Source organism: Hyperolius riggenbachi, chromosome 1 (assembly GCF_040937935.1).
Source record: "Hyperolius riggenbachi isolate aHypRig1 chromosome 1, aHypRig1.pri, whole genome shotgun sequence".
Taxonomy (NCBI): Eukaryota; Metazoa; Chordata; class Amphibia; order Anura; family Hyperoliidae; genus Hyperolius; species Hyperolius riggenbachi.
In genome coordinates, this window is record NC_090646.1 from 530,944,165 (window position 1) to 530,971,459 (window position 27,295).

Genomic DNA, 27,295 nt, shown 5'->3' on the forward strand with positions numbered 1-27,295 from the left:
CTTGTGTGGTGAGTTGTACAGCCCTGCAGCGAGCCCTTAAAGCTGCAGTGGCCTATTTGTTAAAAATGGCATGATCACTAGGGGGGTTTAACACCACGGTCCTTAAGAGGTTAAACTCCTTAGCGGTAATCCCAAGTCAGGCTCGGGTTGGAAATCCGCAGCTCAGAGTGGTAATCCTGTGCCTGAGTGGTATGTTTTTTTGTTTGTTTGTTTTTAGGGTCTAAAAGCTTGTGAAAAAATTGCATGACTTTTAGACCCTAAATCTGGATATAATCATGATGCCAGGGAGGTTACAGCTTTTAACCTTTTTTTATTAGAATGTTGCTCTTCCTAGCAGTATATTAGTATACAGCCACACTTTGGAGAAGCCCCTCATTTCCATTTGTTCTATTTGGAGGGCCAGGGCCATTATAGAGCAAAGCCATTCCAGGCCTTGGTCTGGAGCTCTATTCATAGGATCCAAAGTTTTTTCAGAATCGCCTCACATTTACTCTGAAGGACAAGTGAAGTGTGAGCTGCCATATTTATTTTCTTTAAAACAATGCAAATTGCCTGGATGTCCTTCTGATCGCCTGCCGCTAATACTTAGTCATAGACACTGAACAAGGTTTGTAATTCAGACACTAGTACTGATGCATGAAAGATTAGTAGGAAGCCCGGCAACTGGCATTGTTTAGAAGGAAATAAATATGGCAGCCTCCATATGGCTCTTACTTAAAGTGGAACTGTAGATACATTTTAAACACAGTTTCACTTACCTGGGGCTTCTGCAAGCCCCCAGCAGCCGTCTTGTCCCTCGCCGCTCCTCCACGAGCCTCTGTTCTCCCACCGCCAGCTACTTTCGCTTTTGCCGCCAGGCCACTGCGCTTGCGCGACTCTGGCCACACGTATCCTTTCTTCGCGTTCCAGTCTGCAATACCACTATTGCACTGGGGAACGCAAAGAAAAGATACGCGTGACAGGGCTGCGCTGGCCTCGACATACAAGTCGAGGAACAGAGCGGCGGCAGGAGAACGGAGGCTCGTGGAGAACCGTCACGGGACAGGACGGCTGCAGAGGGCTTGCAGAAGTCCCAGGTAAGTGAAACAATGTGTTTAAAATGTATCTACAGTTCCGCTTTCAGGTTACCTGAACTGATGTCCAGCACTGGGCTGTATGATAGCAAAACCCTTGGTGGACAACAGAACATCTTTAAAAACGATATCCAGCGCTCACCCTGGTGCCCAGAATGTGACTGGCGTAAAATCTGAGCTAGCAGGCACCCAAATTAACTGTTTCAGGGAGAAGTGGTTGCAGTAAGAACCCCTTCTCCCAGTATTTATATTAAACTATTTGAATTATAATTACTTTTTATTTATCTAACGCCAAGATCTTCACTTGTTGAAGATCACTTCACTTCCCATATTACATTACAAAACTAATATTGAAGTGCAAAGATCCGTGAGAAGTTCACTGTACAATCAGGACACCCAGCAATACATGTACAAATATACATAGGTGATGTGTGGGACATCATCAATGTGGATGTTCACATGGTAAGTACAGCAGCCACAAGAAACACTAGTGGGTGGTTATTATTATTATTTATTATTATTATTTATTTATAAATCGCCAACATATTCAATGGCGCTGTACAAAGTAAGAAACGAACATGGGGTACATAATAATACAGACAATGGTGTACACCAATATACAAGATACATAATTAGTGACATAATAAAAAAAATGATACAAAATACAGAATTGACAATGACAGTGATAAAAGTAACAGAATAAATAAAATGTATATTGAGAGAGCCCTGCCCTTGCGAGCTTACAATCTATAGGGAATGGAGGGGGGGGGGGGGGGGGGCAAGAGGAGGGGTTGTGTACAACAAATATATAGAGGCAGGTTTTTTTTTTATACCTAGTAGTGCAATTTGGTCTTAGGACAAAGGGAAGTGGCCTAAGGTAGCGCATATGCTTGTCGGAACAAATTAGTTTTTAGATTATATATAAAGAGGTTGGCGCTCAGGATACTCATACCCTCTCAGTGGGTTTGAATTACTCACTACATATGTTAAACAGCAAATGGGATAAAATTCCTCTGTAGTCCATATATCGATAAAAAATTATAATGTCCAAGTGCTTAGGCCCTAAATTTCCAACACTTTGCGGCTGGCGTCAGTCTTCTTCCAGATGTCACATATACTACACTCCTGGCTAATGGTACAGTAGCAGACCTCCACCAACACCCTTTGTGGTCCACTCACCGCTGTCCTAGACCAACAAATGGTCTATATGCGCCCTGGGACCGTTACCGGGTCGTCCCCCACCTCTCCAGCAAGATAGTTCCGCTGTTAACACCAGACCACTTCTTCAAAAGGAACCAGCCTTCATATTCATCCTCATGCAAAAAAACTCCATATAGTGTAATACTGCTAAAAATTATTTATTAATAAAACGCAATTGCACTCACATGTATCCTCCTTAAAACAGCGCATAGAGTATTGTTTGAGCGGGCTCTCCCCCGCATAGGTGGCCAGGCTGGCAGGCTCGTCTGACCGTATTCCCCCGTCTTCCGCCGCGCGTACGGAGATCAGGAACGCCACACGTGTCCTCCTTGCCGCCGCTCACCCACACGCATGCACATGCAGGGCGCATATAGACCATTTGTTGGTCTAGGACAGCGGTGAGTGGACCACAAAGGGTGTTGGTGGAGGTCTGCTACTGTACCATTAGCCAGGAGTGTAGTATATGTGACATCTGGAAGAAGACTGACGCCAGCCGCAAAGTGTTGGAAATTTAGGGCCTAAGCACTTGGACATTATAATTTTGTATTGATATATGGACTACAGAGGAATTTTATCCCATTTGCTGTTTAACATATGTAGTGAGTAATTCAAACCCACTGAGAGGGTATGAGTATCCTGAGCGCCAACCTCTTTATATATAATCCATTTGCATAAGAGGAGGCGAACGGGAGCGCTGCTAAAGATTTGACATAATTTATAATATATTTTTCTGCCTAAATCAGCTGTGAGCGCTTACCTCTTGTGGATATAAATTAGTTTTTAGAGAGCGTTTAAAGGTAACAAAGGTTGGCGAGTGACGGATGTGTTGTGCGAAGCCATTCCAGAGCAGAGGTGAAGCTCATGCAAAATCTTGTAAACGTGAATGTGAGGAGGTAATTCTAGAGGAGGACAACAGAAGATCATGTGCAGATCTGAGATTATGATTGGGTTGGTACCTGGGTATTAGTGAGGATATGTACCGGGGAGAGAGATTGTGGAGAGCTTTGTAGCTTAGGGTTAGTGTAATGATCTGCTCAGCTGTCTGCACAGGCAGACAGCTGGTTGACCATTCTTTAGGTCTGAATGCTGCAGGTCTCTGGAAAAGAGACCTGTCTTCACTTTGCAAGTTTCAGAGTTGCTCTGCTGGTGAGGAATTTGCATACACTTGTCATGCAAATTGCTTAGCTGCATCCTTTGATGGCTTGCAGTATAAATGCCTTTTGCTCCCAGAATCCCTTGCTGGTCATGATGGTTTGTTCCTGCTAACTGACCTGGAGTATCAGCTTTTGCTATTGTTTGCTAAGATTATCTTAGAGTAATTCCTTGGGACTGCACTAGGCATCCCTTCTAGCGTAGTCAGGTTGTATTATCTGTTTTGCCTTGTAGTGTCTATCTGTTACGATTGTCTTGTCGCCAGAGGCGGTCGACAGGAAATCGTTCTGTCTGTACTCCGTCTTAGGGGTGCAAGCCAGAGCAGCGGTTGCTACTGGTTGATTCATCTGATTGTCTGTCTGGATCGCATACGCTCTAGCGGTAGTGGCGGTGGTTCCTTCTGTGCTCTGTCTGGGAGTGTAGGCCAGAGCTGCAGTTGCTGCTGGCTACTCCTTCTCTCTGTCTTGTCTGTTACGAACGCTTGCTGTAGGCTCGGTGAGGTAACCGTTTAGCAAGCGTTCGCGTTCTCTATTTCGTGTTTGTGTTACATTGGTTAGTTAGGGTGGCACGCTTTTCACTGGGTGCCTAACGCACGGTGATCGTGTATTTAACGCGTTCGCTGTTGCGAATGAGTGTGGAGTTCGTGTTTAGCTAGCGTTTGTTATTTTCTTTGACATTCTGATCATTGTTATTTGCTATGTATTTCTTGCTACACTTGTGCTCTGTCTAATTCGTTCTTGTGTCACTATTGGCAATTGCCACTCTTGCGATTGCATTCCCACTTTGTTTCCGCTGTTGTGTGTTCACCGTCGCTGGGTGGCGACTAGACTGGTGGACACACATACATTGGCAATCGCCACTCTTGCGATTGCGTTCCCACTTCATTTCCGCTGTTGTGTGTTCACCGTCGCTGGGTGGCGACTAGATTGGTGGACACACATACATTCTGTCTCTGTGCTCTCTCTCTTTAAGGGCTATCTTGCCCTGCATTGCTTCAACTCGTACAATTCCCCACTGGCATCTGTGGCAGTGCAGAGGCTGTGTTCCTCTGCACTCCACAGCTCTATCTGCTGGTGGGAATTTCCCTCTACAGATGCATAGCACCATAGCTGGGTTCTGTTAAATTACACGCTTGTGGAGGATTTCCGCAGTGTCAGCGCACATCTTGTGTGATGACAACGGAGATAATTCCCCAATCGTTACAGTTAGGCATTTGAACTGGATCCTGTAACGATCGGTGGGCGCAGAGAGTATCTGATTACCGGTGATCTGCAGTATCACCGGAAATACAGATATATACCAGATTATAAGTGATCTGCAGTCTCACCGATAATCCGATATACAAACTAACCTCTGTTCACCCGAGTAGAGCGTTGTGTTTGGTGCAACAGTAATACAGAGGACAAGCCTCAGTGCAGCAAGGAGTACTGCACAGATACCTTCCACAGGTCTGAGCTCTCCAAAACGGGAGGAGTCAGACTAACAGTGGGAAGGAAAGTCTGAAAGTGACACTCAGACGCAAGTGTCACTAACGGGACAAGGAACCGCCTCCAATCGTGAGGTCGGTTCTCGAGGTCGGGCAAGCCAAGTCGTAAACACACAGACAGATAAGGTACAAGATCAGCAGACAAAAGGCAGAGTCAAAGTACAGGCAGGGTTCGGCAACGGGGTATCAGATATATCGGGGTACAGAATCAGGAGGCAGAAACAGAGTCTAGGAGCGAGCCGGGGTTCGGCAACGGAGTATCAGAAATAACGAGGTACAAGATCAAAGTTCAGAAGAGTAGTCAAGGCAGGCAAGAAGTCATAACAGATAATCACAATCAAACTAGTACTTTAAGCTATCAACGAAATCTAGCTTAGTGTAGGATTACAGCTCCAGCTGGTCCCGGCACACTAACGGATCTGACTACGGATCTGGGTGCTCCCACATGTGTGATCGCACGCCAGACAAAGAGCAAGTGAACAACCAGCAGTATATATACTCTAGGACCTTTCCAGGACCTCCCTAATTGCTGGTCCAATGGGAGCAGTGGAATTTGTCAGCTGACCCAGCTGGTCAGCCGACACCCTTCTAACTGCTATTTAAACTCTGCCTCTGTGCTCGCGCGCGTGTAAGTCTGAGTCTTGGTGGACTACCAGTCCCAGCCACACCAGTACTGTCATGCAATGTATCTAATGCGGGGGCCGCCTCTGATGCGGATTCCGCCGTTACCAATGCGGATTCCGCCGCTCTGCCTGGACGGCTTGCGGCGGTTTTTCCGCGTTGAGACGCGCTAGTAGTATTGCCATGCGGACAATCTTCCGCGTCCAATGCGGACCCCACCGCTCTGCCCATGCGGCATGCGGCGGTTTCTTCGCGTTGTGCCACCATGTCAGACGCGGAAACAGCCGCCTCCCTCTGAGTGCTAGCGGCGGCTTTTCCGCGTTTCCTCACAGTACCCCCCCCCCCGAGGAGTGGACTCTGGACAACTCCCACCAGGTTTCTCGGGATGTGAGGCATGAAATTCTCTCCTTAATTCGTCTGCATGCATGCGCGTCCCTGGTACCCATTGCCTTTCCTCAATGCCGTACCCTTTCCAGTGTACGAGATATTGTACTGAATTTTGCACAACACGTGAATCTAAAATCTTTTCCACCTCATATTCAGGTTGATCATCTACCAACACAGGGGGAGGAGGAGCGGAACCCACCTGGACCGCAGGTTTGAGTAGGGACACATGAAACGACCTTACGCCCCGCATGCTGGCAGGAAGATCAATGGCGTAAGTCACGTTATTGATTCTTTTGGTTACTGGGAATGGACCCACAAACCTGGGACCCAGTTTGGTAGAAGGCTGCTTCAGGGTCAAGTGACGTGTAGACACCCAGACTAACTCCCCTGGCTGAAACTTCCATTCCACGGATCGTCTTTTGTCTGCCTGACCCTTCTGACTCTGGAACGCCTTCTGCAAATTCCCCTTAACAATTCCCCAATTGTCCCTAAGTGATCTTTGCCAATCCTCCAGTGCTGGAAATGGGGATGACACGACTGGAAAAGGGGAAAATTTGGGTGATCTCCCTGTCACAATCTGGAATGGAGAGAACCCAGATGAGGAATTCTTCAAATTATTCTGTGCAAATTCCGCGAAGGGCAAAAACCTCACCCAGTCAGTCTGTGCTTCCGCAACGTAACATCTTAGGAATTGTTCCAAAGACTGATTGATACGTTCCGTCTGCCCATTGGTCTGTGGGTGGTAGCCCGACGAAAAAGACAACTTCATGCCCATCTGGCGACAAAATGCCCTCCAGAAACCAGAGACAAATTGGACTCCCCTATCCGACACAATGTCTTCCGGAATGCCATGCAACCGGAAGACGTGAAGGATGAACAACTCGGCCAGTTCCTGAGCCGAGGGGAGTCCTTTCAGGGGCACAAAATGGGCCATCTTGCTAAAACGGTCGACTACCACCCAAATGACCGACATTCCTTCAGACCTGGGCAATTCTCCCACAAAATCCATGGACAAGTGGGTCCATGGCTCACTCGGGGTGGGCAAAGGCTGCAGCTTACCTACAGATGCCAGCCGGGAGGGTTTACTCCTGGCACAGACCGCACACTCCCTGACGTACTCTTTGCAATCTGTTGCCAAAGAAGGCCACCAAGCACACCTGGCAATCAGATCCTGTGTTCTAGCCGCTCCCGGATGACCAGCATTCTTATGGGCGTGAAAGAGGTGCAGGATTTGTAAACGAAAGGGCAAAGGGATGAACATAACCCCTTCGGGTTTTCCCTCAGGAACGTCCTGCTGAAATGGACCCAAAACCTCCGTCCAATCCTCCCAAGTCTCTGTTGCGGCTAACACTAGTTCCCGCGGGATGATAGACTCAGGAGCGGGTGGCTGTGCCGTTTCTGGTTCAAAACACCTGGAGAGGGCATCTGCCTTGACGTTTTTGCTGCCTGGGGTGTACGTGATTATAAATCTAAACCTTGTAAAAAACAAAGACCATCGGGCCTGACGGGGACTCAATCTCTTCGCCCCCTCGATGTATTCCAAGTTCTTATGGTCGGTGTAAACTGTGATTGTGTGTTCTGCCCCCTCTAACCAGTGGCGCCACTCCTCAAATGCCAACTTAATAGCCAGAAGTTCCCGATTGCCTATATCATAATTTTTCTCTGCAGGTGAAAACCTGCGGGAAAAATAAGCACATGGGTGTAATCTGCCCTGCAACCCAGACCGTTGCGACAGCACTGCCCCCACCCCAACTTCTGAGGCATCAACTTCCACAATGAAGGGAAAGGACGTGTCAACATGCCTCAAAATTGGTGCTGAGCAAAATAATCTCTTCAATAAAGCAAATGCCGTCACGGCTTCAGGAGACCAGTGGTTGGTATCCGCCCCTTTTTTTGTGAGACTGGTAAGGGGGGCGACTAAAGTGGAGTATCCCTTGATGAACCTCCTGTAATAGTTCGCGAACCCCAAAAACCTCTGCAGGGCCTTCAACCCCACTGGCTGTGGCCACTCCAACACGGCTGTGACCTTGGCAGGATCCATTGAGAGGCCCGAGGTGGAAATTACGTATCCCAGAAACGTGACCGTGGTCACTTCAAATATACATTTTTCCACCTTCGCGTAGAGCCTGTTCTGTCTTAATTTGTTTAGGACAAATTTTACATGAACCCTGTGTTCGGCGAGGTTATTGGAATAAATCAGTATGTCATCGAGGTATATCAATACGAATCTACCCAAAACCTCCCGGAATACCTCATTGATTAATTCTTGGAAGACGGCTGGCGCATTGCACAACCCGAAGGGCATCACTAGGTACTCGTAATGCCCGTCGGGTGTGTTGAAGGCCGTCTTCCACTCATCACCCTCTCTGATGCGGATTAGATTGTACGCCCCCCTCAGATCCAATTTAGAGAAGATCTTTGCGGCTGTGATTTGCGTAAATAAATCATCTATCAAGGGTAACGGATAGCGATTTTTTATCGTGATCTTATTGAGGCCCCGATAATCAATGCAAGGTCGGAGACCCCCGTCTTTCTTTTTAACGAAAAAGAAACCGGCCCCAGCAGGCGACCGGGAGGGCCGGATGAACCCCTTGGCTAAGTTATCACGAATGTATTCCTGCATAGCCATCTTCTCTGGACCGGACAAGTTATACAGATGACCCCTAGGAGGCATACAACCAGCACGGAGATCAATGGGGCAATCGAACGGGCGATGAGGGGGTAACTGATCAGCAGACTTAGGACAAAATACATCAGAGAATTCTGCATACTCTTCGGGAACCCCCTCCACAAGAATCTTGGTCCGACCCAATGTCACCTTCCCTAAACACCGTTGGTGACAATGATCGGACCATCTGGTTACCTGACCCGTAGCCCAGTCTATGTGCGGAGAATGGATTTGCAGCCACGGCATGCCTAGGATAATAGTCGAGGTAGACATGCGTAACACAAAAAATCGTAACTGCTCCCCATGCAGTACCCCTATGACGACCTTCACCTCCGGGGTCTGTGACAGGGGGCGATCCCGTTGCAGAGGGGAATCGTCCACTGCCGTGACCTGAATGGGGGGACTCACTGGAGTGAGGGGAATACCCAACTCCTGAGCGAATTCAAGATCCATAAAATTAGCCGCCGAGCCAGAATCAACAAACGCTTCAGTGGCTACAGACTTATTCTCCCATGTGATAGTACAGGGGAGAAGCAATTTTTTCTCTTTAAGAGGTGAAAATTGTGTGCCTAGGGTGTCACTCTCCACTACTCCTAGACAAAGTCGTTTTCCCGACTTGGTAGGGCAGTTTCGCACCCTATGCCCTGCTGCTGCGCAATACAGGCACAGCTGTTCCGTCATTCTCCGCCGTCGCTCCACCTGGGTCAACCTCGAACGACCAATCTGCATTGGTTCGGGCGGAGGCAAGACCGGAGAGGGTGAGACAGGCGGAGAAGGTGTCACTAGGGGTGTAGCGGACGGTGCCGCGTAAGATGTCACCCTGTCGTGGTGAGTACCCCTAACCTGCTTCTGATGGCGTAACCTACGATCAACTCGAATGGCCGATGATATGGCCTCATCGACTGTCTCGGGCTCGGGTATAGTCAACATTAGATCAGAGACTTCCTCCGACAACCCAGACAGGAAGTAATCCATCAGAGCAAAGTTATCGAATCTAGCGGTGACTGACCACCTACGGAACTCTGCCGCATAATCCTCGACCGAGCCTCTGCCTTGCCGCAAAAGTTTGAGCTTCCGCTCAGAGGACGCGGCGAGGTCAGGGTCGTCATAAATTATGGCCATGGCCTTAAAGAATTCCTCCACCGAGGTCAGGGCAATATTGGTAGGAGGCAGGTTGTATGCCCAAGACTGGGAGTCCCCAGTCAGCAAAGTTTTAATAAAGATGACCCGTTGGGTCTCCGTCCCCGAGGATCGGGGTCTCAAGTCAAAATACGACAACACTCTACTCCTGAAATTCCGGAAGTCAGACTTGTGGCCGGAAAACTTATCAGGTACAGGCATACGTATATCAGTACTAGGAGAGGATCGCACTGAATCAACTGACGTCTGGAGGGTTTGCACAGAGCCTGACAGGACATTAATCATAGTCTTGTGGCTACCCAGCACTTGGTTGATGTTTTCCACCGAAGTGGCAAGTGCGCCCAGACGGTCAGTGTGTGCGTCCATTTGCATTTTTGGTCTGGCGTTCTGTAACGATCGGTGGGCGCAGAGAGTATCTGATTACCGGTGATCTGCAGTATCACCGGAAATACAGATATATACCAGATTATAAGTGATCTGCAGTCTCACCGATAATCCGATATACAAACTAACCTCTGTTCACCCGAGTAGAGCGTTGTGTTTGGTGCAACAGTAATACAGAGGACAAGCCTCAGTGCAGCAAGGAGTACTGCACAGATACCTTCCACAGGTCTGAGCTCTCCAAAACGGGAGGAGTCAGACTAACAGTGGGAAGGAAAGTCTGAAAGTGACACTCAGACGCAAGTGTCACTAACGGGACAAGGAACCGCCTCCAATCGTGAGGTCGGTTCTCGAGGTCGGGCAAGCCAAGTCGTAAACACACAGACAGATAAGGTACAAGATCAGCAGACAAAAGGCAGAGTCAAAGTACAGGCAGGGTTCGGCAACGGGGTATCAGATATATCGGGGTACAGAATCAGGAGGCAGAAACAGAGTCTAGGAGCGAGCCGGGGTTCGGCAACGGAGTATCAGAAATAACGAGGTACAAGATCAAAGTTCAGAAGAGTAGTCAAGGCAGGCAAGAAGTCATAACAGATAATCACAATCAAACTAGTACTTTAAGCTATCAACGAAATCTAGCTTAGTGTAGGATTACAGCTCCAGCTGGTCCCGGCACACTAACGGATCTGACTACGGATCTGGGTGCTCCCACATGTGTGATCGCACGCCAGACAAAGAGCAAGTGAACAACCAGCAGTATATATACTCTAGGACCTTTCCAGGACCTCCCTAATTGCTGGTCCAATGGGAGCAGTGGAATTTGTCAGCTGACCCAGCTGGTCAGCCGACACCCTTCTAACTGCTATTTAAACTCTGCCTCTGTGCTCGCGCGCGTGTAAATCTGAGTCTTGGTGGACTACCAGTCCCAGCCACACCAGTACTGTCATGCAATGTATCTAATGCGGGGGCCGCCTCTGATGCGGATTCCGCCGTTACCAATGCGGATTCCGCCGCTCTGCCTGGACGGCTTGCGGCGGTTTTTCCGCGTTGAGACGCGCTAGTAGTATTGCCATGCGGACAATCTTCCGCGTCCAATGCGGACCCCACCGCTCTGCCCATGCGGCATGCGGCGGTTTCTTCGCGTTGTGCCGCCATGTCAGACGCGGAAACAGCCGCCTCCCTCTGAGTGCTAGCGGCGGCTTTTCCGCGTTTCCTCACAGTTCCTCTGGTGAATTGGCAGCCAGTGAAGAGCTTGACAGAGAGGGGCAGCAGAGGAAGATCGAGAAGAAAGATGAATGAGACGAGAAGCTGAGTTCAGTACCGATTAGAGCGGGGCCAGTCTGTTAGAAGGTAGTCCACAAAGTAGCATGTTGCAGTAGTCCAGACGAGATATTATAAGAGCATGTATTAACATTTTGGTTGTGTCTTGAGTGAGAAAGGGACGGATGCGAGATATATTTTTGAGTTGGAGATGGCAGGAGCTGGTTATGGAGTGAACATGAGGAATAAAAGAGAGAGATGAGTCGAATATCACCCCCAAGCACCGAGCTTTGGGAACTGAATTTATAGGGGTGTTATTAATATTCATTGTAACTTCAGGAAGAGAGGTGGACAGAGACAGTGGAAAAATTATTAGTTCTGTTTTACTCACATTAAAGAGTAACTGTCAGGCTGCAGAAGCTAATTTAAACCTCTATTCTCCTGTGTTAAACAGTTTAGAAGGAAGCCCAAAAGCCATTAGTGAAGATAAAAATCTCAGTTACCTTTGATGTGTGCTTATCTTAAAGGCTGTTATAGACCCATAAGGACGCAAGCCGCATACTAAACTGCAAAGCATTCTGGGGCCCTCCCCTCGGCTGCTAATGAGACGTTACAGCAGCTTCTAATCAGTCCAGCGCGCGTAGCACTGATAAATCTCAGGGCAGAGTACACTGCAGGAGTCAGCTATTGTTCCTAGCCACATGGCTCATTAATATTCACTGCACACTGTGTTGTTCAAGTACCAGCTTTTCTGTGATCAGGAAGCAGGCAGGACATGACGACACATTTGACAGAAAAACATGGAACCTGCCATGAGCTGTCAGGAGCATCAATCTCTGCATATACTATATACAAATTCTGTGAAATCCAAACGTGGACAGTGAAATGCATATGTAATGTAAGTACAGCCAATCTTTAGCTACTGATATATGTGTTTATTTTCTCTGAGACCTTATACCTAACAGCTCCTCTTTAAGTTTTAAGTTCCTGCCCTTTGAAGCTTACAACCTAAAAATAATGCTGTGATTTTAAAATGTAGCAATTTAAACATTGTGACTACTGTGACTTTGTGCTACTTGACACTCTTTTTTATTTAATTTTAGTAGCTTTAACATAAAAGTTGATCGTTAGGCTACCTGCATGCTGCGATTTTTCCTCCGTTTTTCTATTGATTGCATTCAGGGAAAATTGAAATTGAAAATCGGAATCGGAAATGTAAAACGAATTTGCAGTGTGCAGGGAGCCTAATGCAGATTTAACCACTTCCCGACCGCCGTATTGACAATTGGCGGCCGGGAAGTGCACCCCGCAAGGACCGCCGTATTGACAATTGGCGGCGGTCCTTGTAGGGGCATGGGCGGAGCGATCGCGTCATCAGTGACGCGATCCTCCGCCTCCGCCTGGCGCCGCTCACCCGCCGCAACATCCCGCCGGCTATACGGAAGCGCCGGCGGGATGTTAACCCCGCGATCGCCGCATACAAAGTGTATAATACACTTTGTAATGTTTACAAAGTGTATTATACAGGCTGTCTCCTGCCCTGGTGGTCCCAGTGTCCGAGGGACCACCAGGGCAGGCTGCAGCCACCCTAGTCTGCACCAAGCACACTGATTTCCCCCCCCCCCTGCCCCAGATCGCCCACAGCACCCATCAGACCCCCCCCTGCCCACCCCCCAGACCCCTGTTTGCACCCAATCACCCCCCTAATCACCCATCAATCACTCCCTGTCACTATCTGTCAACGCTATTTTTTTTTTATCCCCCACCCTGCTCCCTGCCCCCTCCTGATCACCCCCCACCCCTCAGATTCTCCCCAGACCCCCCCCCCAGACCACCCCCCCCTGTTTACTGTATGCATCTATCGCCCTGATCACCTGTCAATCACCTGTCAATCACCTGTCAATCACCTGTCAATCACCCATCAATCACCCGTCAATCACCCCCTGTCACTGCCACCCATCAGCCAGCCCCTAACCTGCCCCTTGCGGGCAATCTGATCACCCCCCCCCACACCAATAGATCGCCCGCAGATCCGACATCAGATCACCTCCCAAATCCATTGTTTACATCTATTCTCTCCTCTAAACACCCACTAATTACCCATCAATCACCCCCTATCACCACCTGTCACTTTTACCTATCAGATCAGACCCTAATCTGCCCCTTGCGGGCACCCAATCACCCGCCCACACGCTCAGATTGCCCTCTGACCCCCCCTTATCAATTCACCAGTGCATTAATTACATCTGTTCTTCCCTGTAATAACCCACTGATCACCTGTCAATCACCTGCCAATCACCTATCACCCATCAATCACCCCCTGTCACTGCCACCCATCAATCAGCCCCTAACCTGCCCCTTGCGGGCAATCTGATCACCCACCCACACCATTAGATCGCCCGTAAACCCGCCGTCAGATTACCTCCCAAATGTATTGTTTACATCTGTTATCTTCTCTAAACACCCACTAATTACCCATCAATCACCCATCAATCACCCCCTATCACCACCTGTCACTGTTACCTATCAGATCAGACCCTTATCTGCCCCTTGCGGGCACCCAATCACCCGCCCACACGCTCAGATTGCCCTCAGACCCCCCCCCCCCCCCTTATCAATTCGCCAGTGCATTAATTACATCTGTCCTTCCCTGTAATAACCCACTGATCACCTGTCAATCACCTGCCAATCACCTATCACCCATCAATCACCCCCTGTCACCCCCTGTCACTGCCACCCATCAATCAGCCCCTAACCTGCCCCTTGCGGGCAATCTGATCACCCACCCACACCATTAGATCGCCCGCAAACCCGCTGTCAGATTACCTCCCAAATGTATTGTTTACATCTGTTATCTTCTCTAAACACCCACTAATTACCCATCAATCACCCATCAATCACCCCCTATCACCACCTGTCACTGTTACCTATCAGATCAGACCCTAATCTGCCCCTTGCGGGCACCCAATCACCCGCCCACACGCTCAGATTGCCCTCAGACCCCCCCCTTATCAATTCGCCAGTGCATTAATTACATCTGTCCTTCCCTGTAATAACCCACTGATCACCTGTCAATCACCTGCCAATCACCTATCACCCATCAATCACCCCCTGTCACTGCCACCCAACAATCAGCCCCTAACCTGCCCCTTGCGGGCAATCTGATCACCCACCCACACCAATAGATCGCCCGCAGATCCGACATCAGATCACCTCCCAAATCCATTGTTTACATCTATTCTCTCCTCTAAACACCCACTAATTACCCATCAATCACCCCCTATCACCACCTGTCACTGTTACCCATCAGATCAGACCCTAATCTGCCCCTTGCGGGCACCCAATCGCCCGCCTACACGCTCAGATTGCCCTCAGACCCCCCCCTTATCAATTCGCCAGTGCAATATTTACATCTGTTCTCCCCTGTAATAACCCACTGATTACCTGTCAATCACCTATCAATCACCCCCTGTCACTGCCACCCATCAATCACCCCCTGTCACTGCCACCCATCAATCACCCGCTGTCACTGCCACCCATCAATCAGCCCCTAACCTGCCCCTTGCGGGCAAACTGATCACCCACCCACACCAATAGATCGCCCGCAGATCCGACATCAGATCACCACCCAAGCGCAGTGTTTCCATCTATTCTCTACCCTAAACACCCACTAATTACCCATCAATCACCCCCTGTCACTGCTACCTATCAGATTAGACCCCTATCTGCCCCTAGGGCACTCAATCACCCGCCCACACCCTCAGAATGCCCTCAGACCCCAGCCCTGATCACCTCGCCAGTGCATTGCTTGCATCTATTCCCCCCTCTAATCACACCTTGAGACACCCATCAATCACCTCCTGTCACCCCCTAGCACACCTACCCATCAGATCAGGCCCCAATTTGCCCCGTGTGGGCTCCTGATCACTCGGCCAATCCCTCAGATCCCCCTCAGACCCCCTTCCGATTCCGATTTTTGTCAAAAGTTAGCGGAAATTAATTTTTATTGGTTTTTTTTCACAAAGTGTCATTTTTCACTAACTTGTGACAAAAAATAAAATCTTCTATGAACTCGCCATACACCTAACGGAATACCTTGGGGTGTCTTCTTTCTAAAATGGGGTCACTTGTGGGGTTCCTATACTGCCCTGGCATTTTAGGGGCCCTAAACCGCGAGGAGTAGTCTAGAAAACAAATGCTTCAAAATGACCTGTGAATAGGACGTTGGGCCCCTTAGCGCACCTAGGCTGCAAAAAATTGTCACACATGTGGTACCACCGTACTCAGGAAAAGTAGTATAATGTGTTTTGGGGTGTATTTTTACACATACCCATGCTGGATGGGAGAAATTTCTATGTAAATGGACAATTGTGTGTAAAAAAATCAAACAATTGTCATTTACAGAGATATTTCTCCCACCCAGCATGGGTATGTGTAAAAATACACCCCAAAACACATTGTACTACTTCTCCCGAGTATGGCGATACCACATGTGTGGCACTTTTTTGCACCCTAACTGCGCTAAAGGGCCCAAAGTCCAATGAGTACCTTTAGAATTTCACAGGTCATTTTGAGAAATTTCGTTTCAAGACTACTCCTCACGGTTTAGGGCCCCTAAAATGCCAGGGCAGTATAGGAACCCCACAAATTACCCCATTTTAGAAAGAAGACACCCCAAGGTATTCCGTTAGGAGTATGGTGAGTTCATAGAAGATTTTATTTTTTTGTCAAAAGTTAGCGGAAATTGATTTTAATTGTGTTTTTTCACAAAGTGTCATTTTCCGCTAACTTTTGACAAAAAATAAAATCTTCTATGAACTCACCATACTCCTAACGGAATACCTTGGGGTGTCTTCTTTCTAAAATGGGGTCATTTGTGGGGTTCCTATACTGCCCTGGCATTTTAGGGGCCCTAAACCGTGAGGAGTAGTCTTGAAACGAAATTTCTCAAAATGACCTGTGAAATTCTAAAGGTACTCATTGGACTTTGGGCCCTTTAGCGCAGTTAGGGTGCAAAAAAGTGCAACACATGTGGTATCGCCGTACTCAGGAGAAGTAGTATAATGTGTTTTGTGGTGTATTTTTACACATACCCATGCTGAGTGGGAGAAAGATCTCTGTAAATGGACAATTGTGTGTAAAAAAAATTAACAAATTGTCATTTACAGAGATATTTCTCCCACCCAGCATGGGTATGTGTAAAAATACACCCCAAAACACATTATACTACTTCTCCTGAGTACGGCAATACCACATGTGTGGCACTTTTTTGCAGCCTAACTGCACTAAGGGGTCCAAAGTCCAATGAGCACCTTTGGGCTTTACAGGGGTGCTTACAATTTAGCACCCCCCAAAATGTCAGGACAGTAAACACACCCCACAAATGACCCCATTTTGGAAAGTAGACACTTCAAGGTATTCAGAGAGGGGCATGGTGAGTCCGTGGCAGATTTCATTTTTTTTTTGTCGCAAGTTAGAAGAAATGGAAACTTTTTTTTTTTTTTTTTCACAAAGTGTCATTTTCCGCTTACTTGTGACAAAAAATAATATCTTCTATGAACTCACTATGCCTCTCAGTGAATACTTTGGGATGTCTTCTTTCCAAAATGGGGTCATTTGGGGGGTATTTATACTATCCTGGAATTCTAGCCCCTCATGAAACATGACAGAGGGTCAGAAAAGTCAGAGATGCTTGAAAATGGGAAAATTCACTTTTTGCACCATAGTTTGTAAACGCTATAACTTTTACCCAAACCAATAAATATACACTGAATGGGTTTTTTTTATCAAAAACATGTTTGTCCACATTTTTCGCGCTGCATGTATACAGAAATTTTACTTTATTTGAAAACTGTCAGCACAGAAAGTTAAAAAAATCATTTTTTTGCCAAAATGCATGTCTTTTTTGCTGAATATAATAAAAAGTAAAAATCGCAGGAGCAATCAAATAGCACTAAAAGAAAGCTTTATTAGTGACAAGAAAAGGAGCCAAAATTCATTTAGGTGGTAGGTTGTATGAGCGAGCAATAAACCGTGAAAGCTGCAGTGGTCTGAATGGAAAAAAAGTGGCCGGTCCTTAAAGCGAACCTTAAGTCACCTAAAAAAAATGAGATGAACTCACCTGGGGCTTCCCTCAGCCCCCAGCAGACGATCGGTGCCCTCGCAGCTCCGCTCCGATGTCCCAGGACCCGCCGGCGACGACTTCCGGTGTCGCCGTCACCGGCCGACAGGCATGGGAACGCGAGTGATTGTTCGCGTTCCCAGCCTGTGACGGCGAAACCGGAAGTCGTCGCCGGCGGGTCCTGGGACATCGGAGCGGAGCTGCGAGGGCACCGATCGTCTGCTGGGGGCTGAGGGAAGCCCCAGGTGAGTTCATCTCATTTTTTTTAGGTGACTTAAGGTTCGCTTTAAGGGGTAGAAAGCCCTAGGTCCTCAAGTGGTTAAGCACTCTTGCCACTTTGACATTGATTATTTTTCCATCTGGCTGCAACTGAGTTTTCATCTGTAATTTTTCATGATTATTTACACCAAAATACAGTAGAATTACAAACGTACGTGCCTCCTATGCAGAAAAAAAAGCCAGGCAGGTAACACAAAATGCAGGCGACTGCACGGGCTATTAAAGTCAGTAGCCTTGCTCGGGAAACGTACATCGTGACCATTTGGTCGCATTTTGTGTTTGCTGTTTTCTGCGCGTTCTTAAATCGCACAGCTTTCATGCTTTTCCCCGCACGATGGGCGCATTCAAAATTACAGTATATTCCGTCGCAAAAAAAAATAAATCACAGAACTAACACAATAAAACATTAGTGGAAAACGCGATCACAAAAGTGAATGCTGTTCCAATGGAGAAACGGGAATTGCAGGGATAAACGGCCCTGCAAGTGTGTTCCCACCCAAAGATGACTGATATTACCATGGAGAAAAATGTGATAAATAACAGTAGGCGGACAAACGCAAAAAAAAATCGGATTCTCGAGCAGCCCATTGACTTTAATAACACATGCAGCGTACTGCGTTTCCATCGTGTGGTAAAAGGCATGATTGCGGCAAAACGTGCGTGATTGCGGCAAGTGTTCCCTGCCTACAGACATGTATACCTTTTATTCTTAAACTTGACTTCCTGACACAATGTTGGCTCTCTTTATGAGAACATATTTGGTCTGGAGATCCCCTTTAATCACGTGTCCTCCTTCTGCTGTGCACAAAGCAAAGATTACACAATCCGAGGACAATAATGCTTTTAATGCATACTTGCTTAAATGACAAGAAAACAGCCAACATAAACCGTTTATTTGAAGCAGCAACGAATACATTAGGCAGCCATTCATAAATCAGTCAGTTGCTGATTCTGTGTGGCGGTGCTGTTTGCTCTTCTGCCTGCCCTGTACTTATCCTGCATAGTTCACCTTTGACAGTGTGCTGATTTGTTCCCACCCTGGCTTTGAAGCTACACCTGAAAGAGCCCGAACTGCTGCACATTCTTATAAACGTCCCTGTGTTCCTCTGGTATCCAGTATCACCAGTCACCACTCAACTGTCTGAAAAGAGAAAGAAAAAAAGAGAGAGAGCATTTGTCTCTGTAGTATGTATCCTGTCACATGATCATGGTAATAGGATCCCTAAGTCAGTCCCTAGAATCACTTCTTAGGTTAGTGTTTGACTGCAGTTGCTGTGAAGCGTCTGTAGGGTTCCCCTTTGCTTTATCCTGCGATCTCTTTCCTTCTTCAATCCGTAACAACAACCAAAAATAAAAGGCATCCCCGAAGCCCAGCCAGTCCCTCTCAGGATCTGAGCAAATTAGCAACCTGCTACATCTAGGGGAAAGCCTGGGCTGCCTGCTGTCACTCTCCAGCGCTCTGATCTCCAGCTGCAACCAGCAAGGGGAATGGATTTTTGGAGACTTTCATTGAGGATCGTGTTATTCCCTTCAGCCCTGGTGTTCTGCTCTGATCTCTTTCATTCTGGTGAGTGCAGGAGGGTGGAGAGGTGAGACTGACCGGCACGCTCCACTCCTGTCATTGGTGCAGCACTTTTTGAGGGAGAGAGGAGGGAGACAGCGGGCTGCTTTGGGTTACAGGCAGCGCGAGGGATTTTTAGGGAATTATTGGGGTCATGTAGTAGATCTCAGTGTGATTACTGCTATGCAGTCATTCAGAGTAATACGATTATATCATTCTAGTTGTGATCCTTTTATGACTACAGGTAAACACTGTCAGGTGCTTATATTTGTAATGTAATGCAGTACCTGCTGTCAGATCAAGGTGCCCATTAATGGTACAATTTTTCATCAGATGCAATCTTTCGACATGCTAATTGTACCGAAAACTGCATAGTTTGTGTAAAACATTTCTATGGTCGTTTGGAACAGAAAATGTCATTGATCCGATTGTTGGATTTTACAATCAAATCAGAACAGAGAAAAATGTTGACCCGTTTATTTGAACAATCAATAATTACCTTCTGATTACTTTTGAACGTAAAAATAGCGTTGAAAGATCGCATCTGTTGAAAAAATTGTACCGTAATGGGCACCACAGTTGTCCCGAATAATACGATTATATTATTGTAGTTGTGATCTACAAGTAAACACAGGCAATGCATTGGAAGTCAGGTGCCTATATTTATAATGTAATGCATGCTGTCAGATAAGACAGACTTTAATAGCAACTAATAAATGGATTTGAGTGGTAGAATAGTAGCTGATATTTATTTGTTAGTGAATCTTTTTATTGTGGCACATATACAACATATCATTTGGCTGCTTTGGATTTTGTTGTCACAGGCATGTTATGTAAGGGCTAGTGCTGAAGATACGCATGCACCCAAATACTTGTTGACAGCCCACCTCACAACACTCCCTTGCTTTTGTTTTCCATCCACTTGCTTCTCTCAGATGTCAGAATAAGTGGCTGTCCTGTTACCCAACATGTGTGACTTTATGGGTTGTGGAACTACAGGTGCACTCGAGTATATGGCCTTGCCTGCGTGGTATGCTGGGATTTGTAGTTATCCTGTTGCTAGAGAGAGCTATTAGCTTCCCAAGGTTAATGTATTTTATGTGCCTGCTCTCTGCATTAAGATAATACTAATTCATTCATACATACTGTTATACTGTGTACAAAGTGTGTAAAATACCTGTTTCTGATTATTGTTATAATCTAGTCAGGCTGCAATGGTCATTGAGGTGCAAAGCAAGGGTGTGTGTATGTGTGAATATATATATATATATATATATATATATATATATATATATATATATATATATATATATATATATATATATATATATATATATTTCCTGCTAATGTACCTAACCATTATATATATATATATATATATATATATATATATATATATATATATATATATTAGTGCTGACATTTTTAACAGAGTTCATAGGGTTCACATTTGTCACTCTGTGCCACTCAGAGAAGCTGACAATCTACTACACAAATGTATGTGTAGGGTGTTGGATTGCTGAAGTAGTTTCCCATTTCTATGCAATATTTCATATTATATCATGCCTGCTTTTGTGAATACAGGGCAGTATTTGCACACAGGCAGACATTCTCTCCTGTCTGGTTAGCATCTGTAGAGCACTGGTAAGTAGGAATAATGACCCACTTTACTGACTGACAGGGTATAACACCAGCAGTGTGTATCAGATGAAAAGCTTTTCACCAACAGAGTGAGGCAGATGAAAGCTATCCAGAAACCAAAAGCGTATGTCCAGAGTCTTCATGCTATTCCATAGGAATCACAGTCATTGAAATTGTGTTTTACCTGTGCTTACTCAAGGCACATCACTCCCATGCAATGTCCTGTCAGAGCTATACAATAATGAGCCTATACTGTATGGAGCATTAGTATTGAAGATGTGTTTTCTCACCATTTGTGCTGTTTGAACCATTGTTTGCCTGAGATTATCTGCACATTGTTTAGTCTCCAGCATAATGTGAAACGGGGTCGTGATCACGTCAGATTTCCTCTACACGTGTGAAGGAGTTCCCCCTGCTGTTTAAAATATACAGACAGGAACTTATTTCAGGAATAAAAGGTCTGCAAAATATTCCTCACTCTGGGTGCCAGTCTGGCACTCCCCCCCAAAACAGGGAATTTCTTGTTAAGATGAACCTGTGAAGTAGAAAACATTCAGCAGTGGTCTTTTGTTATGTGGATTTCTTATACAGTCTCAGAATTCTTCCAAGCAGAAACAAATCTTCTGTATGGCAGTGCTCTGATCACACCATCTGAAACAGCAATTGATAACTGTTTATGCATTCCAGCCTCTTGTGAGTCCTGACTGAGGGGATCTAAAGCTGAGAGTTGTAATTACTTTGCAGTAATGTGCTTGTCAGGGATACAGTTTTTCTTATTCGCGAGCTAAATGACCACTTCATTCAGCCCCTGTCACCTTGTGACATATGACAGCTCCATGCTTGGACAGTATAGAGACCGCCCAGTCCTGTGCTGGAGGGAGAATCTGAGGTCTGACTACAAAGGCACTTGCAGCCAGCTGTTGTCATTCTGTGTCATTGTGTGTGTTTGGCCATCTGCATTGCATTATCTACAGGTTGTAATCGAGACAGTGCTCTGTAACTGCTATATGAGGATAGGAATGTTTTACACAGAGAGCTATAAGCAAGGCTGCTTGGTAAAATCCACACTAAACAGAGACTAAGGGCTGGGACCTACCAGGGACACTTTGGCAGCGCTATTGGAGCATGGGGGTGGTCCCACTAGCAGCCTTGCGATTGTTAAACGCTGCTTGCAACATTTTGGGAGCAATCCCAGAGCCAAACCACTATCGCTCTGGCAAAATCACTGCACTTACATGGCTTAGAAAATCGCAGGTGCTTTGCATGTCCGCAAAGTGGGCAAGGGTCAGGATAAGTGTCAGGTCAGGGCTGTATAAAGCTGGCCATTTACTTATCAATTGTCTATCCAGCCGACTCTGTCACTCTGATCGAATCTGCTAGAAATCGATGCTGTGGCAGGCCTGAATCAATAGAATCGTTCGAATGCTCCAAATGGAAGAAATCGTTCAGCAAACCACACTCTGTCTTTTAAGCTATAAAACAAAGCAGAAATAATGACCTTTTGAACGTTCATGCTGTAAAACCTTATCTCAAGCTTTCTCTCACTGTTTCTTGGTTGTTTAAGGGCTTCAGAAAACAGGACTGTATTCCAGTGGGTCGAATAGCTCAGAGCGGCTCTTTTGCATAGATAATAACTGGAGTTCTTTTTAACTCTTCCTGTACCAGAAAACAATATGAGACTCTTTTCTTTGCTACTAAAGTTCTATTTCTTAGCTTTACTACACACAATTCATTAGCTGATAAGCTTATTTTCGCCTCAGGCTTGCTTTAGCAGTCACTTTTTTTGCCTTCAGGGTGAAAGCTGATGTGAATTCTAGATTATTGCATTTTCACCTGCAGCTTCCATGTAAAGATGAGGCTGATCTAATGCTGCTTTCTCATAGTCACTTCTGCCGTCCATGACAAGAAAGGAGGATTTCCACAAGTACCCGCTAACTAGCCAGATGAAATGACATTTTGCCACGCTGCACAGATTGATTTTTATAACATAATTGCAAGCTTGGCACAGCTTTGTTATTTTGGACAGTTATCTTGGCAGTCCAGATACAGACCTGGGTTGACAATTAGGAGCTTCCAAATCTATGCAGCGTCTTGTAATGGGTCTAGCATTTAAATAGAAGCTGGCAGAACAGTTGATGTTCATTTTTCGCTTACTCAGCAAAAGCGGCATCAGAACAAAAAGCGGAAGCGTCCTCTACATCGCTTCAAAGCGTCCTCCGGAGCTGTGATCAAGCTTCACATGACAAAGCCAATGGAAATCCCCTATGTAGCTGTGACCTTTGAAAAAGTTGGAGGGTGATTCAACTTCCCGGCATGGCATCCAGACTGGAGTGTGATGTGTGGTGGAGTGACCCTTTACGTCATGCTCAGCACATCAGAGGAATAGGGGCTTGGTACACAGGGGACGTGGTCACACACATCATTAGTATGGCGCAATAAACATGTTTTTTCTTGGTTTGTTAAATATAAATACTATGAGGGTGCTTTAGTAAAGGTCATGTGATAGGCCAGTGGTTTCCTGTGTATCATCACTGTGACACATCTATGGGCCATCATTAGCTCAGCTGTTTATATGGTTATTGCTTAATACAGTGACAGTGCTCTAGTGTCTCTGTGTGACTTATGCATTACAAACATCCCAAGTCCCATAGTGGCCTGCCATGACCTGGGAAAGGGTGGGAGTCAGCGTGATAGGATATGAAACAAATGCTCACTTGTGCCATGCAGTAATGTGCATAGAAGTTTGACGTTTTCAGATTCCTGTTCAAATGATTGGATGTTAGCAGAAAACACAGGTTGACATCATAGCATTTAGTAACACAACCCCCTCCCCTCCACCACAACCAAATTCTATATATATCTCGAGCCTGATGGGGGTTGAAGAAGATTTTTTTCATATATTTTAGTGGTCTCCCTATATTATGGTCTGATGTGGTGGTCTTCTGATCCCCTTATTATTTGCTTACTGTAGTCTTGAAATTGGAGCTTGTTGTATTCTATCTTATATAATGATGGAACATGGATATCTTTCCATTACTAATATGTAACACTATATTATGTTAATCACATAATAATGTAAAAGCTGCCCTAAGTGTAAATATAGATAGATATTTTACCATAGGTGAAAGTTTATTAAGTATTGAGCTATCCATGTGCAGGCTGATAGTAGCTCGATATGGTAGGTTACTGATCCCTTGCTGATTAGAAATTCATCAGATACAGTGGTTTGCAAAAGTATTCGGCCCCCTTGAAGTTTTCCACATTTTGTCATATTACTGCCACAAACTTGAATCCATTTTATTGGAATTCCATGTGAAAGACCAATACAAAGTGGTGTACACGTGAGAAGTGGAACAAAAATCACACATGATTCCAAACATTAAAAAAAAAAAAATAACTGCAAAGTGGGGTGTGCATAATTATTCATCCACCTGAGTCAATACTTTGTAGAACCACATTTTGCTTCAATTACAGCTGCCAGTCTTTTAGGGTATGTCTCTACCAGCTTTGCACATCTAGAGACTGAAATCCTTGCCCATTCTTCTTTGCAAAACAGCTCCAGTACAGTCAGATTAGATGGACAGCGTTTGTGAACAGCAGTTTTCAGATCTTGCCACAGATTCTCGATTGGATTTAGATCTGGACTTTGACTGGGCCATTCTAACTATTGGTCTTTCATGTGGAATTCCAATAAAATTGATTCATGTTTGTGGCAGTAATATGACAAAATGTGGAAAACTTCGAGGGGGCCGAATACTTTTGCAAACCACTGTAGCAGTGGTTGAATGGCTAACAGATTGACTAGCTCCTGTCATCTCCAGCTAAAAAACATGTTTTGCATCCAACCTTTTCTCACTCAGGACAACTACTGCTAGTGCATGCTCTTATGATATTTCACCTGGACTATTGTAATATACTACAGTGTGGACTACCAACTAACGGACTGCCACCCCTCCAATTATGTTCCTGGCATTTGCCATATTGATTCCCTTTGACTGAAGCCAATATTGATGTAATTTTCTCCCTTGCTATTTTTCCTCCTAGAAACTGCACTGTCGTAGTTAGCTTACTTTGTAAACACATGTAAATACAGCATAGATCAGATTTCAGCAGCTAACTGAACTGCCCTCAGCCAATCAGTGAGGAGCAGGAATGTGGGAGGGGTGATGACATGCTTCTTTCTAGTTGGCAATGGCAAAAATAGAGCCAGGCTGACTGAGATTAGATTTGTTATGACAGAAACATTTCTGAATAGACCGGAGTGCTTGCAATGCAGGGTTAGGTTGCAGGCTGCATATTAAACACAGAGCAGTGGGTAAGTAGAATTTGATTTTGTGGCTGACAATCCCTCTTTAAGAGAGATTGCTGTGTGTGTGATGCACCTACCATCAGCCATAGTTCATTTTCAGACTCTGCTTTGTAGCTATCATGTTCCAAATTGGCCTGAAGATTAGAAGAGGAATCTGTCAGTAATATTCATATAGACGGATGCAAAAAGTTGGCCTGAAAGCTGCGCTAAACTGCAGTGACAGCACTATAAAATAAATCTGAACTCTGAGGTAAGTTAAATGTTTTGAAATACATCATATTTTCCCTTTTTTACAGGGAGGGGCCTAAAATATAGGTCCATGCTATGAGTAATGTTATGTTAAGGCTTATTAAAGTATATTAAACTTACATCTTCTTGAACAATTAAAGAATAACCTTTTTTGTATTATTATCATTATTGATTTATATAGCGCCAACATATTCCGTAGCACTGTACAAAGTAAGAAACAAACATGGGGTACTTAATAATACAGAACTGGTACACAATACAGAACTGGTACACAATACAGAACTGGTACAAAATACAGAATTGGTACAAAATACAGAATTGGTACAAAATACAGAATTGGTACAAATTACAGAATTGGTAATGACAGTGACAATAGTAACATGATGAATAAGATGTATAATAATAAAACCCCTCTCTCCCAGTGTCAGCCTCCTGTCCCTGTGTCCGTGTGTTTTAGCTACTGCGCATGTGTAGCTGTTGGGACAGGAGGAGGACGGTGCCAGAAAGGGCAGGCATGTGCGCACATGGGTATGCGGGCGGGCATGTGCGCACACAGGCATGCACGCTTACATGCAGCAGCGGCGGTCATAGGGGCGGGAGGGTAGGGGGATTGTGAGGGACTAGAGCCCGTTATATTAACGGGCTTAGGTCCACCTAGTGTATAATAAATTACAAGACACTAAAGGGTGAGAGAGTCCTGCCCTTACAATCTAAAGTCATATGATCAGTGGTGTAAATATAGGGAAGCAGCCCCTGGGTTCATGGGGGGCCTGAACCTCTTTCTTCCCACCTCCACCAGGGCCACTGTCCCATGGACAATTCTCATATGGGGGCCCCATGATCTGTAGTTACACCCCTGCATAAGATATAGCCACATCATAGAATTGATGGAGGTGAGTTCAGGTAAGGCTGGATTCACACTGTGCGTGTTGTATAATGCATGTGTGATAATGAGTGTAAACTGTAATGGAGACTGGACATAGACCATTATACAAAGCCTGCATGCAGCAAGTTAGAACAACATGATAAGTTACAACGCAGAACTGTGAACAGCCCTATAGAGTTGTACAGGCAGTGAGTTGACATGCAGAATGATTCTACTGTACAATGCAACTGAGCACTGTGAACTAGCCCTTACTGTAATTGTTTGAGTAAACGCAAGTTAAATATGCTTTATAGCTTAACATGACATAGCAGGGAATGTGTGACCTATATTTTAAGCCACTCCCCATAAAAGTCTTTTAGTACTATCAACGCAAAAAGCAAAACGCTGTGCATTGTTCATTGAATCAAGTTTATTATCATAATGCATAAAAAGTGGGAGGCTGAACTAAGGCTTTAAGTGGTTCATTATTTTTTCTTTGTCTATCTGGTTACTATATTTAAATTGGGTTTACGGTATAAATTGTCTTCCATTAGTATTATATAGGTAATTAGCTTACTAAATGAAATCATTCAATGTAAAAAAAAAATCTGTAGTGTTCAAACTGTTGGTTTGCTTGAGAATGGAGATGTGGAGATTTTCGTGATGTTGGATCTTGTGTACAATAGCTGCTTGTTTATTAGGAGGTTGCATAGTTAATTCAGTGCATTCATAAGTGCCATATGCTGACCACATCTAATGCACAAACAGCCCAGCCCCATTCCTGAATATACTGTAACTCCATGATTGAAGCACAGACTTGAGAGTGATGGTTGATGCAGGAGTTTTATGGCTTGTAATTAGTTATCAGTGAGACTAAGCCTAGTTCTATGTAGGTTTGGGAC

At 45.5% G+C, this 27,295-nt stretch overlaps 1 protein-coding gene across 2 annotated transcripts in view; it reads left to right on the forward strand.

The window, feature by feature from the left end:
- Positions 1-19,007: 19,007 nt before the first annotated feature.
- KREMEN1 (kringle containing transmembrane protein 1) overlaps positions 19,008-27,295 on the forward strand; it is a 202,421-nt gene continuing 194,133 nt past the window's right edge. Inside the window, exon 1 of one of the 2 annotated variants that reach the window (XM_068271634.1) lies at positions 19,008-19,335. In XM_068271634.1, the coding sequence (XP_068127735.1) occupies positions 19,257-19,335 (79 nt within the window). In that variant the 5' untranslated portion in view covers positions 19,008-19,256. The remainder of the gene's footprint in view (positions 19,336-27,295) is intronic. The other variant, XM_068271635.1, reaches the window with a different exon arrangement.